Source organism: Salvelinus fontinalis, chromosome 1 (assembly GCF_029448725.1).
Source record: "Salvelinus fontinalis isolate EN_2023a chromosome 1, ASM2944872v1, whole genome shotgun sequence".
Taxonomy (NCBI): domain Eukaryota; kingdom Metazoa; phylum Chordata; class Actinopteri; order Salmoniformes; family Salmonidae; genus Salvelinus; species Salvelinus fontinalis.
This window is the reverse complement of record NC_074665.1, coordinates 17,274,769-17,290,463: the sequence shown is the minus strand read 5'-3', so window position 1 is coordinate 17,290,463 and position 15,695 is coordinate 17,274,769. Positions and strand designations below refer to the sequence as shown.

Sequence of the window (15,695 nt, the reverse complement as noted above, 5' to 3'; positions counted from 1 at the left end):
AGTCTACTGTAATCATAGTACCAACAAGCCAATAAGTACAGGGATGGGAGGAACATGGCATTGTGATTCAACAATAGCTTTATTAAGGAGTCCAGGAAGAAATGACAAATACAAAACCAAAGAAAAGTGAAACTTAAAATCTCAGTCAGAAAGGGCCATTCAACAGAGACGGGTTGGAGTACGTTGGTAACAAACACAAAATCAGTGGTAAAGACAAGAAAATAAACGCAAAATCAGAAATGAAAATTATTCTGTGTACCTATGAGCGGATCCCTCTGCCTTCAGAAACACCCCCCCATCCCCCCTGCGATAGAAGTAAAAAGCAGGAGTGCTTTTGAACCAAGCGTGTGTGTGTGTGTGTGAGAGAGAGGGGCAGCGACTGATTTGGACTAACAAACCACAGCATTTGAGACAGGTGTTTAAAATGGAGGATTTAATTCTGTACAGGTTATATACGCAGGTTATATATATATGTAAATCTGAACTGAGGTGCTACAGCAGACAGTCCTGAGGGTGACAACTCAGAGACACAGCTGTATTTGGAGCATAGGGTCGTGTTCAGCAAGGGACAACATAGCAAAACATTCTGCTACGGGAAAAAATTTAAATAACGTACTTCCTTGTTTCAAATAGTTTCTCCAGTCTCGTACCTCCTGAACATGACTCCGTTATTCTCTGACTGACCTCAATATTGAGAAGCACCGCCAGTAACTCCCTCCCTTCACAGATAGGACAAATACAGCCAGGAAGACACACAGGGAACAGGAATCATTGTGTCAGAATGGTCTCTTATCAGATGCACACGTTAGTAAAGACAACATGACACACACACACCTCCACCAAATCGTCTGTACTGTGTGCCTGTGCGAGTCAAAGTGGGACCCAACGCTGGTTGACCCTGTGAGGGTGTCAGAGGTGAAAGTTCAAACCCCTCATCTGTCTGGATGATTCAATGCATAGACATTTCAATTGGTAGATGAACCTCTATCACCACAGTGTATCTCTATATACTCCTGCCCTCTCTCCTATTGCCTTAGTAGTGTTTCTAAAAGTCACAGAGGAGCACACACACAATATACAGGAGGGAGAATAAAGACAAATAGAAAAATTATTATAGAGATGGAAAACAGCATTTATTTCTGTCTAGTTTGTGTCATCTTCCTTAGTTCTACTGGGTGTTTCTACCACGGGCCGGGGGGGGGGAGGGGGTACAGCTACAACGGGCTTCAGTGCTAGACAGAACACCTAGTACAAATCAACAGCAGTGCTCTCCCTCACACACACAAACACACACACACTCTCTACCTCCTCCGTTGGCCAGTGGATTAGCTTCAGTTATTTTAGAGCTTGACGTTTGGAATAGTTTAGAGTCATATGATGACACATGGAATCTGCCATGAGGCTGTGTAAATGTCTCTGGCCTCTCGCTGACAGAGGGAGAGGGGTTCAGTTTATTAGGTAAATAAAAGAAAGCGCTTCTGAGGGGCGACAGGGTCAGGGTTGAAGAATCAGAGGTCAAGGGTCCTAGCTGAGCAGCTGGCGGATTTCCTTGTGCATGTGACACAGGAAGTCGACGTAGGAAGCTCCTCCGCTGGCGCTTTTGTCCTCACACAGGAAGTGTTTAAAGATTAGCTCCGCCTTGTCCTCCTGCTTCACCACCATCAACTAGAGACATGCAGAGAGAGATGTTAACACAAACACACAGTATACTCTAACTACAACACAGAGAAATATAGAGATGAAAAGATACAGACAAAGAACGAGAGAGAGAGCAAGAGAGGTAGTGAAGTGACCTTCATGTATCGTGATCGTTGTGATCTGAAGGAGACGATTATCTCTCTGAGTCTCTGGGAGAACGGGTTGTCCAGCTCTGGCAGACTCGTCTGGAACGCAACACACATTTAGGAGATTGCTAACACACACATTCTTAGAGGCAGGAAGATGATTTGTATGAAGTTGAGGTGTGTGTGTCTCACCATGTTGGGGTCTATCTGGCTGAAGGTGGGAGTGCCGAAGATGTTGCTGAGCAGCTCCTGCTGGGCATTGGCTCCCACCCACAGGAAGAGGTAGAGCCCTGTCTCCAGGAGGTAGACTCCACCCTTTGACAGGCGCTCCTCCGAGTTACGCACTGCCATTGGCAACGACCCTCCATCCAACTTAACCTGGGACGGAAAGAGATTTATTAATATACGATTTAACATTGATGTAATATGGTCTTACATGTTTTCTCATGCTTTGTCATGCGAGCAGCGTGTGTCTCACCAGGGGAAGGAGGCGGGGATAGAAGAAGACGTGGCTCTCTGATACGTCCATACAGCTGAGCAGCTGTCTCAGGTAGGCTCTGTCGTCTACTGAGACGTCAGCTCCCGGTTGCAGCACGTCGCTCTTCAACACACAGTTCAAATAGACCGGCAGCAGCTTCATACACTCTGGTAGGATCAGCTACAGGAGGAGAGAGGACAGAGGGGAAAGGGTATGAGTGTGTGTAGCAGCATCATGCCCCACTCAGATTTGTCTTAGAACATTTACAGATGGTAAATTAATTACTAAACTTTGTTTTTAAGCTCATGTTTTATCAGAATTATTTATAAAAAGTTCTGTCAGTGGTATTTTGCACAGGGGGCACACTGACTGGACCAGACAAAAAGCAACCCAACCCTCAAGTGAGTGCACCACGGAGACTGTGCAGACCGTATTGTCAGTGGAGGAAAAAGAGTGTAGAGAATGACACACAAAGCATTTCATTTGATTTTAGCTGCTGGTGATGGAAGGACTCTCAGGAGGTATGTTAGTAAATTAATTTGATATACAGTACCCTTCAGAAAGTATTCACACCACGTGACTTTACACATTTTATTGTGTTACAACCTGAATTTAAAATGGATTAAATTGAGATTTGCCACAATAGGGTTCCACATGATTTTTGATTTTCTCTGTACCCCACACAGAATTATCTATACTGAACAAAAATATAAAACACAAGACGCAACAATTTCAAAGATTTTACTGAGTTACAGTTTAAATTAGGGAATCAGTCAATTGAAATAAATTAATTAGGCCCTAATCTATGAATTTCACATTACTGGGCAGGGGCGCAGCCTGTGGAGGGCATAGGCCCACCCACTGGGGCACCCGGCCCCCCCAATCAGAATGTGAGGAAAAACTCAAGGGCTTTATTAGACAGAAAAACTCATGTTTCATCAGCTGTCTGGGTGGCTGGTCTCAGACAATCCCGCAGGTGAAGAAGCCGGATGTGGAGGTCCTGGGCTTGCGTGGTTACACGTGGTCTGCGGTTGAGGCCGGTTGGTCGTACTGACAAATTCTCTAAAACAACGTTGGAGGCGGTGTGGCAACAGTTCTGGTGGACATTCCTGCAACCAGCATGTCAAATGCACACTCCCTCAAAACTTGAGACATCTGTGGCATTGTGTTGTGTGACAGAACTGCACATTTTAGAGTGGCCTTATTGTCCCCAGCACAAGGTGCATTTGCATAATGATCATGCTGTTTAATCAGCTTCTCGATATGGCACACCTGTTAGGTGGATGGATTATCTCTGTAAAGTAGAAATGTAAAAGAAAATTGTGCACAAATTTGATAAATAAGCTTTTTGTGGAACATTTCTGGGATATTTTATTTCATGAAACACGGGACTAACACTTTACATGTTGCTTTTATATTTGTGTTCAGTATATAAAGTCCCTCAGTCGAGCAGTGAATTTCAGACACATATGTAACCACATACTAGGGAGGTCTTACAATGCCTATTGGTAGATGGTAGCCCTATTGGTAGATGGGTAAAAATAAAAAAGCAGACAACGAATATCCATTTGAGCTGGGTGAAGTAATTCATTACACTTTGGATGGTTACCAATACACCCGGTCACTACAAAGATACAGGTGTCTTTTCTAACTCAGTTGCTGGAGATGAAGGAAACCGCTCAATGTTTAAAACAGTTTCAGAGTTCAATGGCTGTGATAGGAGAAAACTGAGGATTGATCAAGAACATTCTAGTTACTCCAGAATTTTAAAGTAATTGACAAGAGTGATATACTGAGTTCATAAACTCAGTATATAACAAGGTAAAGATACAACGTCATGCATTGGGACCAGCTCCTTCACAACATGGCTCTATTATACGTCAATCTATCACCGATCTGAACGACGTGTAGGTCTCATATCAGTTACAAGAAAAATATTCATAAACATGCATCCTGTTAACTTTTTCTCTTGAGTAGAAAGTGTTATGTTTGGGGCAAATCCAATATATTACTGAGTACCACTCTCTACATGTTCAAGCATAGTCGTGGCTGCATCATGCTATGGGAATGCTTGTAATCGTTAAGGAATGAGGAGTTAGTTTTTCAGGATTAAAAGAAACATAAGAGCTAAACACAGGCATAAATCCTAGAGGAAAATCTGGTTCAGTCTGCTTTCCACCAGACACTGGGAGATTAATTCACTTTTCAGCAGGACAATAACTTAAAACACAAGGGCAAATCCACACGGGTTGCTTACCAAGATGACTGAATGTTCCTGAGTGGCCGAGTTACAGTTGACTTAAATCTATGGCAAGACCTGAAAACGGTTGTCTGGCAATGATCAACAACCAATTTGACAGAGCTTGAAGAATTTAGAAAATAATAAATAGGCAGATATTGTACAATCCAGGTGTGAAAAGCTCAGAGACTTACCCAGAAAGACTCACAGCTGTAAACTCCGCCAAAGGTGCTTCTACAAAGTATTGACTCAGTGGGGGTGAACTTATTTAAATTAGACTTCTGTATTTCATTATCAATTATTTGCTCAAATGCCTAAACACATTTTTTCACTGTCATTATGGGGTATTGCGTGTAGATGGTTGCGAAAAATGATTTAATACATTTTGAATTCAGGCTGTAACAAAATGTGGAATAAGTCAAGGTGCATGAATACTTTGACGGTACTGTATGCTTACATATGCAGAAAAATACATAGTTTAACTGTAATCTGGCACCTTACGATACGTGCCTGTGTTGATGATTAAGCTATTAAGGCACACGAGGCAGTGCTGTATCATGAATACAGTCAGAGGTAAATGGCGTTGTTCGGCCCGGCGAGATAGCAGAGGCACTGCCTTGGGTCCCTTATTGTTTTTATAAAACTGCTGCCAACATATTAAAATAACAATAAATTACATATTTTCATTAAGACGTTATTTTGATAAGGAAATTCATAGAACTTCATTCTTTCATCAGAAGATAGTCGTGTAAGAATATTTTGAAGAGGAATACACAACGCAGAGGACACGAGGTCAATGGAGTTCTAATAATCAATGGAAATAGTGTTTTTCAGGTCAACATAATGTCAGTCCTGAACTTACAGCTACTTGTGGCACGTTCTTATTGGTCCAAATTGTTAATACGTTCTATCTGAAATAGGATACTTGTTATTGGGCCATTGGCCCAGTTTTATTGCAAGGAATTCTAATTGGTCAGCCACAGGCTAGGGCTGGGTTATAAAGTATATCCTGTCCCTTTGTTCTGAGGAGAGAATCACAGGAGAGAACCACTGTGGACAGGGGAGAATGGCCATCTACTTCCAAGCATGTTTTGTCCTATTTGAATAACCTGTCTTCCTCCTCCTGATTTGCTTTGGGGTGTGTGTTACTAAAGAACGACATCAACGGCTAACAGTCTTTTGGTCATGTTGCTACAGACACGACCCAGTCGTTAATTCTTTTTCCTTAGTTGCTATGCAAAAGGACTGGTCGTCCATTCTAAAGAAAATGGTTTCTATGACATTCTTGTCACTTGCTAGCTAGCTAGCCAACATCAGCTAACTCAGTCACGTCAAACATTGGACCTAGAATGACAGTACACTGGCTGCATTTTCCTATTGACATTTAACGTGGATATGTCCATGACAATGACGTTGATGCGTGATTTCGACTGGCTCAGTAAAAGTTTCGTCTGGTGACCGTTCACTCTACGTATGGTAGGACACAGATCAACATTCTAAAGTGAAACATTGTTTTCAGACAGGCAGACAGTGAGGCTTATATTAACCCCCGCTGTACCAAACTAAATGCTAGGCTGGAAGCAAGGGGAAATAACGGCGAGTTGAGAACTATACAAGAGTTGATTGGGACAGCAACAGGAACATGACATTCTGACGAAGGCGCAGTGATCATTCAGATGGAACGGTTAGCAGGCATAAGTGTGTTTGTGACGGCCAATACAGAACGGCTTGGAATGCTCCTCGTCCAATCAGCATCCAGGATCCAAACAACCCGTTTTATAATGTGCGTTATGATCCCATGTACTGTGTTGTAACGTGGATGTATTATCCTAGGCAGGTTAGTGCCGTACATTTAGATGTGTGATTGACAACAGTCAGAATGACACCCCCATTAAAATGACAATTGAACAAGTAAAGAGGTATGTTAGGACACATAAGCAGGAAAATAGACATTTTGACATAGATCTAGGCACAATGATTGTGGCTGTAAATTGCAGGAAAAAGCTGTTTCAGGTGATGGAAAAATGCAAATGTATCCAACTTCAGGTCAGGTGGTAACGCCTTTCTCACGTACATTGTGCCCCCTCTAAAATAATGGGCGCACGACGCCCCTGAGTGTGTGTGTATAAGTTGTTGTGTGTGTGGGGGATTTATGTGTGTGGGGGATTTGTGTGTGTGTGTGCGTGGTGTTGGGGTGAGCATTTAGTGTGCGGGTGAGTGTCTGTGTATCATGCGTGTGTCACTGACCTGTCCAAGAGGGGGGCTGTGTGAGTGACTGACCTGTCCGGCAGACGAGGGGCTGGCACAGTTCTTGCGGTAGCAGGCCAGAATCTGGGCACACTGGTTCACCAAGGTGTCTCTCACCGTCTTGGTGGGGGTGTTCAATAGGCTGCGGTACGCTACACACACAGAGAGAGAAAAAGCATATTGGTATCCATTTCCAGACATGAAGTTTAAATCCTACTGATCAGACTGCTATAACGCATCTGAAGTAGAATTGGTTGTTTGTTGAGTGAACCCTTGCTGTTCTTTATACATGCTCTCTTAGTAACGTAACCCAGAAACATAGTTAACTATTTCACTAACATACAGTGGCTTGCGAAAGTATTCCTTCAATTCTGACCAGTTTCCCAGTCCCTGCCAATGCAAAACATTCCCACAGCATGATGCTGCCACCACCATGTTTCACTGTGGGGATGAGAGGCGTTGGATTTGCGCCAGACATAGCGTTTTCCTTGAGGGCCAAAAATCTGACCAGAGTACCTTCTTCCATATGTTTGGGGAGTCTCAAACATGCCTTTTGGCGAACACCAAACTGGTTTGCTTATTTTTTTCTTTAAGCATTGGCTTTTTTTCTGGCCACTCTTCTGTAAAGCCCATGTCTGTGGAGTGTACGGCTTCAAGTGGTCCTATGGACTGATACGCCAATCTCCAAGGTTGAGCTTTGCAGCCCTTTCAGGGTTATCTTTGGTCTCTTTGTTGCCTCTCTGATTAATGCCATCCTTGCCTGACCTGTGAGTTTTGGTAGGTGGCCCTCTTGGCAGGTTTGTTGTGGTGCCATATTCTTTCAATTTTTTAATAATGGATTTAAGGGCACTCCGTGGGATGTTCAAAGTTTCAGATATTTTTTTATAACCAACTCTGATCTGTACTTCTCCACAACTTTGTCCCTGACCTGTTGAGAGCTCCTTGGTCTTCATGGTACCACTTGGTTGGTGGTTCCCCTTGCTTAGTGGTATTGCAGACTCTGGGCCTTTCAGAACAGGTGTATATATACACACTGATATCATGTGACACTTAGATTGCGAACAGGTGGACTTTAACTAATTGTGTGACTTGTGAAGGTAATTGGTTGCACCGGATCTTATTTAGGGGCTTCATAGCAAAGGGGGTGAATACATTTGCAGGCAGCACTTGAGTTTTTTTATTTTTTTATTTATTTATTTTCCATTTTACTTCACCAATTTGGCCTATTTTGTGTATGTCCATTACATGAAATCCAAATAAAATCCATTTAAATTACAGGTTGTAATGCAACAAAATAGGAAAAACACAAAGGGAATTAATACTTTTTCAAGGCACTGTATAGAGAGGGGAACAGTTGGATAGACAACGTGTGACTCTTACCATACTTGGAGAAGAAGTTGATGATTGTGTCTGTCTCACAGTTCCGGTAGAGGTCGGCGAGCTGGGAGCAGCAGTTGACCGCCATGTTGTGGACCCTCAGACGCCGCTGACCACTACAGCTGGTGTACAACACCGCACACTGCATGAGTGCCCCCGTGTCCTCGCTGAGCTTGTCGTCATGGCGGAATTCCACGGTAACAGTCTTGTCACAGTCCAGCCCTGCCAGCTCCACGTCTGTCGTGTTACTCATGAAGAACGAGCCGAAGAAATCTGTCGCTCTGATACCTGGAGGAGAGAGGGAGGAGGTTATGATGGCACTGAAAAACAAGACTATTTAACACTAGGTGAAGTGTGTGTGAGAGCGAAACACCTACCTGTGCTCGTTCGGACCCTCATGACAGCGTCAAAGCCCATCGGCTTCTGAACGTCTCGCCGCAGGTCATTCAGGAACCGCTCGCGGTCCATCTCAGCCTGACACATACACAGAGTGAGTGAAGGCAGATAACAGGAGAAGGGTGGATGGGGTTTGGATCAGCGCCAGTGTGTGTATAAATGTGTGTTTACCTGGAAGTAAGTGTATTTGTAGACTGAGCCGCCAGTGGAGACGGGCACCACGCCGAGCGTTGCCACGTCGACGTACTGGTTGGGGAACAGGAAGAGGTCCACACAGCAGCCCTGTGCTACACACTCCTTAGACAGGTTACTATAGAAACCAGACTGGGGCTGGAACAGAGACTGGGGGGAAAGAGGAGCGAGACACATTGACAGAGTCATTAACTGCCCAACCAATACCAGAGAGAACACATTCTCCCTCTGTGTTGTGTGTCTGCCACGCTGAGTAGCCATATCAGTTTACCTTGTCCTTGTGTGTGTGTGTGTGTGTGTGTACCTTCTCCTTGTCTGTTCCCACCAGTTTCTTGTCCTCTCTGTTCTTCAGTTTCCCAGGAGCCTCAGCGATGGGCAGACTGGAGTGGAACAAAAACAGCTTCCCGGCACAGTCTGCAGCCTTCAGTGCCTCCAGTCCTGCCTGGATGACTGGTCCAAACACCGTCTCAGTCTCCCTGGTGTCTGCAAACATCTCCGGAATCTGGTCTAGCAAACTGACACACACACACACACAATGATTCTCTGCAACAGAAACAGTTGAGAAGCCTGGACAGATGAGACTTCTGCTGTAATATAAGTGATGGATATAAATGTCTGTATATTAGGTCCATTTAGACATTTTGCGACCCTTTGACTTGGCTGTGTTTAATTTTTCTACATGGTCACCTCAATCAAAACCCGTCAATCAGTAAAGTACATTATCCTCATGATTCCGGTAATGAAAGTTTACGCCCTGCAGCTGCCTACCGTGGGAGGGGCGCTTGCTGCCTACCGTGGGAGGGGCGCCTGCTGCCTACCGTGGGAGGGGCGCCTGCTGCCTACCGTGGGAGGGGCGCCTGCTGCCTACCGTGGGAGGGGCGCCTGCTGCCTACCGTGGGAGGGGCGCCTGCTGCCTACCGTGGGAGGGGCGCCTGCTGCCGTCTATGGAGCGCATCGGCCATTGAATCGGCATCATTGGGGAGATTTTTAGGGCATAAAATGTACTGCTAGATTAACTTATGGATACTAACAGTGGGTATTATATTTTGAGTTAGCGATCTAGCTCGTGTTTTTGGGTTTATATTTAGAGTTTGCAATCTAGCTCATGTGTTTGGAGTTTCCACTTAACCAGGTAGTGAATTAGCCCCCCAAAAAGAAGCCCATGATATTAGTATTCAAAGATGTAGGCAAAGTCATCTCCATTGAACAGTAAATACAGAAATAGTCTATTTGTAAATCTGAAATTCATGACAATCACTGGATTAGGTTGCACACAAAAACATTTTCAATCCCAACTTGTTAGATGAAAACAACTTATTTCTTGAATGCCATCTCAGTAGTCTATTAGAATAAAATGATTACTAGATTCAGAATATTTAAGATGAACAACGTTCATATTCAGTTAAGAGCAATTAACAAATGGTTAGTATATTTATATTTTCCCTTTATGTAATAGACAGGATTTCCCGTGCTCTATTTGGGACTCATTGGGTGTGGGTTGATGGTAATTAGACTTAATACTGAATGTTATGGATTATTCTCATATCTGTTGATAGTGACTGACGCCAGACTGAAGGTACAAGGACAGAGGACACTGTTACTGTATTCTGTAGCAGCTGGTGTTGACAGAACGTCAGTGCTGTGAGATTAGAATAGAAGGACATGCTTAGAGAAGCTGAGTTAGACATTTTCTCTGCTTCTGTTCTGGAGGCGTCTCCCTGTTGCAACTTGTATTAGACCAGATGGACATCGATTGTCTGCTCTTCTCCTCACCTTGAAAATGCCTATTATATTTACATATGTTCTCTATCGTGTGATTGCGCAAGAACAAAATAGCTGTGACCAAATCAAGGGCTGGTGCCACCAACTGAAAAACATACCTGCACCAGTGGAAATGTTAGTCTGGAGATCTGGTGTGTGTGTGTGTGTGTGTGTGTGTGTGTGTGTGTGTGTGTGTGTGTGTGTGTGTGTGTGTGTGTGTGTGTGTGTGTGTGTGTGTGTGTGTGTACATACCTCTCGATGACCATCCGGCTGTCGTTGACGTTGACCAGGAAGCCGTCGAGCAGAGGGAGGAACATGTCACTGACGTCACTGACGACCATCATCTGGGGCTGGGCCAGGCTGGACTTGACGTTGTAGAAGTGCAGCACCTTGTTGTAGGTCACAAAACCCACACGCACCACCGAGTCTACCTCTGGATTCTCCCTGGAGGGACAAGACAGAACATTTCATTCATTAGCTGGTGTGTGTGTACCTGGGCGCGTGTGTGTACCTGGGCAGGCAGCGTGTGTGTGTGTGTACCTGGGCAGGCAGCGTGTGTGTGTGTGTGTACCTGGGCAGGCAGCGTGTGTGTGTGTGTGTACCTGGGCAGGCAGAGTGTGTGTGTACCTGGGCAGGCAGAGTGTGTGTGTACCTGGGAAGGCAGAGTGTGTGTGTGTGTGTACCTGGGAAGGCAGAGTGTGTGTGTGTGTGTACCTGGGCAGGCAGAGTGTGTGTGTACCTGGGAAGGCAGAGTGTGTGTGTACCTGGGAAGGCAGAGTGTGTGTACCTGGGCAGGCAGAGTGTGTGTGTACCTGGGCAGGCAGAGTGTGTGTGTACCTGGGCAGGCAGAGTGTGTGTGTACCTGGGCAGGCAGAGTGTGTGTGTACCTGGGCAGGCAGAGTGTGTGTGTACCTGGGAAGGCAGAGTGTGTGTGTACCTGGGAAGGCAGAGTGTGTGTGTACCTGGGAAGGCAGAGTGTGTGTGTGTGTGTACCTGGGCAGGCAGAGTGTGTGTGTGTGTGTACCTGGGCAGGCAGAGTGTGTGTGTGTACCTGGGAAGGCAGAGTGTGTGTGTACCTGGGAAGGCAGAGTGTGTGTGTGTGTGTACCTGGGCAGGCAGAGTGTGTGTGTACCTGGGCAGGCAGAGTGTGTGTGTACCTGGGCAGGCAGAGTGTGTGTGTACCTGGGCAGGCAGAGTGTGTGTACCTGGGCAGGCAGAGTGTGTGTACCTGGGAAGGCAGAGTGTGTGTGTACCTGGGAAGGCAGAGTGTGTGTGTACCTGGGAAGGCAGAGTGTGTGTGTACCTGGGAAGGCAGAGTGTGTGTGTACCTGGGAAGGCAGAGTGTGTGTGTACCTGGGAAGGCAGAGTGTGTGTGTACCTGGGAAGGCAGAGTGTGTGTGTGTGTGTACCTGGGCAGGCAGAGTGTGTGTGTACCTGGGAAGGCAGAGTGTGTGTGTGTGTGTACCTGGGAAGGCAGAGTGTGTGTGTGTGTGTACCTGGGAAGGCAGAGTGTGTGTGTACCTGGGAAGGCAGAGTGTGTGTGTGTGTGTACCTGGGCAGGCAGAGTGTGTGTACCTGGGCAGGCAGAGTGTGTGTGTACCTGGGCAGGCAGAGTGTGTGTGTGTGTGTACCTGGGAAGGCAGAGTGTGTGTACCTGGGAAGGCAGAGTGTGTGTGTACCTGGGAAGGCAGAGTGTGTGTGTACCTGGGAAGGCAGAGTGTGTGTGTACCTGGGAAGGCAGAGTGTGTGTGTACCTGGGAAGGCAGAGTGTGTGTGTACCTGGGAAGGCAGAGTGTGTGTGTACCTGGGAAGGCAGAGTGTGTGTGTACCTGGGAAGGCAGAGTGTGTGTGTACCTGGGAAGGCAGAGTGTGTGTGTACCTGGGAAGGCAGAGTGTGTGTGTACCTGGGAAGGCAGAGTGTGTGTGTGTGTGTACCTGGGAAGGCAGAGTGTGTGTGTGTGTGTGTACCTGGGAAGGCAGAGTGTGTGTGTACCTGGGAAGGCAGAGTGTGTGTGTGTGTGTACCTGGGCAGGCAGAGTGTGTGTACCTGGGCAGGCAGAGTGTGTGTGTACCTGGGCAGGCAGAGTGTGTGTGTACCTGGGCAGGCAGAGTGTGTGTGTGTGTGTACCTGGGAAGGCAGAGTGTGTGTACCTGGGAAGGCAGAGTGTGTGTACCTGGGAAGGCAGAGTGTGTGTACCTGGGAAGGCAGAGTGTGTGTACCTGGGAAGGCAGAGTGTGTGTACCTGGGAAGGCAGAGTGTGTGTACCTGGGAAGGCAGAGTGTGTGTACCTGGGAAGGCAGAGTGTGTGTACCTGGGAAGGCAGAGTGTGTGTGTACCTGGGAAGGCAGAGTGTGTGTGTACCTGGGCAGGCAGAGTGTGTGTACCTGGGCAGGCAGAGTGTGTGTGTACCTGGGCAGGCAGAGTGTGTGTACCTGGGCAGGCAGAGTGTGTGTGTACCTGGGCAGGCAGAGTGTGTGTGTACCTGGGAAGGCAGAGTGTGTGTGTACCTGGGAAGGCAGAGTGTGTGTGTGTGTGTGTACCTGGGCAGGCAGAGTGTGTGTGTACCTGGGAAGGCAGAGTGTGTGTGTACCTGGGCAGGCAGAGTGTGTGTGTACCTGGGCAGGCAGAGTGTGTGTGTACCTGGGCAGGCAGAGTGTGTGTGTACCTGGGCAGGCAGAGTGTGTGTGTACCTGGGAAGGCAGAGTGTGTGTGTACCTGGGAAGGCAGAGTGTGTGTGTGTGTACCTGGGCAGGCAGAGTGTGTGTGTACCTGGGCAGGCAGAGTGTGTGTGTACCTGGGAAGGCAGAGTGTGTGTGTACCTGGGAAGGCAGAGTGTGTGTGTGTGTGTGTACCTGGGAAGGCAGAGTGTGTGTGTACCTGGGAAGGCAGAGTGTGTGTGTACCTGGGCAGGCAGAGTGTGTGTGTACCTGGGCAGGCAGAGTGTGTGTGTACCTGGGAAGGCAGAGTGTGTGTGTGTGTGTACCTGGGCAGGCAGAGTGTGTGTACCTGGGCAGGTAGTCCAGTAGAGTCTTGAGCTCCTGACAGACGATGTTAACCATGCCACTCTTCACGGCGTTGTAAGACACATCGATGAAAAAGATGAACGACGGGGGCTGGGGGAGCTTATTGTTCTGAGTGTGAGAAGAACTTAGTATTTAGACTAGACATATTGAGCATATTACATCTTGAGAATCTCTGGTATGTGCCCAGCTTGGTCCTCTCATCTGGCTCTTTGAGAAAATCTTCTGGTCCAAATGGAGCAACGCTACAGGCCTCCAGTCTCTCAGAAAAACACAGTAGTCACCTACCTTGCAGTAGTCGACGGTTGCCACAAACTCGTAGCTGCCCAGCGAGAGCTCTGGCCGGTCGCAGCAGTCCACCCTCTTCCCTGTGTGGTCCAGATGCTGAAAGTAGTGGGGAGGCACTGTGGATGGATATATTTAGAGAGATAGTGTTATAACCTACAATAACGATACCACACTAACACAATATCTTCCCACACACGCACCGTCTGTGACGCAGCTGCAGAAGCCACACTGGAATCGGCGTCCGCCCTCGATGAACTGCATGTAGGGACACATATAGGCCTTGCAGCGGTTACAGCGGATAGGACCGGCCTCCCCATGGTCCACGATGTACGGACGGGTCTGAGAGACAACAGGGTTGTTAATATTCTTAAAGACTAGTTCATGCTCAGAGAAATGTTAACATAACAATAAAACGAGAGCGTGAATGTGATGAGAAAACCAGAGGAGTTAGCGGTGTGGTGTGCGTGTCTCACCTCGTCAGGGGGCAACATGGCTAGAGGTTTGATTACGGCTGCCAGGGGGACCTGGGACTGTTTGGCCATGTCGGCCGTGCAGGGTATGTTGTAGGCTGTACAGCGGATGAAGCGCGGGCTGGCGTTGCCCTGGTCTTTCACCTGGAAGTTGGTGGTGACAAGGGGCGGAGTCTGACCTTTGACCCCCGTGGTGAACGGCTCACTGCTCTTGTTGGCCCGGTCGTCCTCAATCACCTGGATCTGTAATACAGAGAGAACGGCAGTTTTACAGACACACTAACGTCAATACGATAGAGGAGAGAAGAAAACACATGCAGAGAGAGAGTAAGAAAATAAAAACGTTTGAAAACAGTGATGCCATCCCATAATAGGGCTGCGTAATTAACTTACGTCGAAATCGCAATATTGACATCGCAAGAGACCTATAACGGGAGCAGTAATTTGAAACGCCGCTCTCCCTCTACGCTTGCAGCTGCACAGACGCTGTCAGACTGTCCAAACATGAACGATGCGGATTCTTAATACAATTTATTACATGTCTATGATTCAAACAGTTTGTGTTTTGATGTACAGTGCATACGGAAAGCATACACATTTAGTTACGTTAAAGCCTCATTCTAAAATTGATTAAATCGTTTTTTCCCATCAATAATGACAAAGCAAAAACAGGTTTTTAGAATAAAAAAACTGAAACACATTTACATCGGTAGAGTGACCATCGTGTTCTTGGTCACCTTCCTGACCAAGGCTCTTCTCCCATGATTGCTCAGATTAGGAAGAGTCTTGGTGGTTCCAAACGTCTTCCATTTAAGAATGATGGAGGCCACTGTGTTCTTGGGGACTTTCAATGCTGCAGACATTAATTAGTACCCTTCCCCAGATCTGTGCCTCGACACAATCCGGTCTCGGAGCTCTACGGACAATTCATTCAACCTCATGGCTTGGTTTTTGCTCTGACATATACTGTCAACTATGGTACCCTATATAGACAGGTCCGTGACTTTCCAAATCATGTCCAATCAATTGAATTTACCACAAGTGGACCCCAATCAAGTTGTAGAAACACCTAGGATGATCAATGGAAACAGGATGCACCTGAGCTCAATTTCGAGTCTCATAGCAAAGGGTCTAAATACTTATGTAAATATTTTTTTAATTTTTTTAAACCTGTTTTCACATTGTCATTATGGGGGTAGTGTGAAGATTGATGAAAAAAAAGTTTTTAAAAAAGTAATCCATTTCAGAATAAGGCTGTAACATAACAAAATGCGGAAAAAGTCGAGGGGTCTGAATACTTTCCAAATGCACTGTATATAGCAAGTCAAATTGCAATACTATGTTTTGCCCATATCGTGCAGCCCTAAATCCCATAATACTAACACAATGGCACAGCAACACTGTAGAGTACAGTGCACAACACACCAAAACCACTAGGTAGG

At 46.5% G+C, this 15,695-nt stretch overlaps 1 protein-coding gene across 5 annotated transcripts in view; it reads right to left on the bottom strand.

The window, feature by feature from the left end:
• Window positions 1-418: 418 nt before the first annotated feature.
• The window catches only part of LOC129824254 (protein transport protein Sec24C-like), a 30,162-nt gene continuing 14,885 nt past the window's right edge, over window positions 419-15,695 (bottom strand). For 3 of the 5 annotated variants that reach the window (XM_055883802.1, XM_055884051.1, XM_055883966.1), the window contains 14 exons: window positions 14,257-14,496; window positions 13,984-14,122; window positions 13,784-13,899; window positions 13,482-13,606; window positions 10,727-10,918; window positions 9,018-9,228; window positions 8,693-8,863; window positions 8,503-8,599; window positions 8,129-8,413; window positions 6,749-6,900; window positions 2,263-2,442; window positions 1,977-2,162; window positions 1,794-1,883; window positions 419-1,665 (listed from right to left, as the gene is read on the bottom strand). In XM_055883802.1, the coding sequence (XP_055739777.1) occupies window positions 1,525-1,665; window positions 1,794-1,883; window positions 1,977-2,162; window positions 2,263-2,442; window positions 6,749-6,900; window positions 8,129-8,413; window positions 8,503-8,599; window positions 8,693-8,863; window positions 9,018-9,228; window positions 10,727-10,918; window positions 13,482-13,606; window positions 13,784-13,899; window positions 13,984-14,122; window positions 14,257-14,496 (2,325 nt within the window). In that variant the 3' untranslated portion in view covers window positions 419-1,524. The remainder of the gene's footprint in view (window positions 1,666-1,793; window positions 1,884-1,976; window positions 2,163-2,262; window positions 2,443-6,748; window positions 6,901-8,128; window positions 8,414-8,502; window positions 8,600-8,692; window positions 8,864-9,017; window positions 9,229-10,726; window positions 10,919-13,481; window positions 13,607-13,783; window positions 13,900-13,983; window positions 14,123-14,256; window positions 14,497-15,695) is intronic. The other 2 variants (XM_055883888.1, XM_055884141.1) reach the window with 1 other exon arrangement.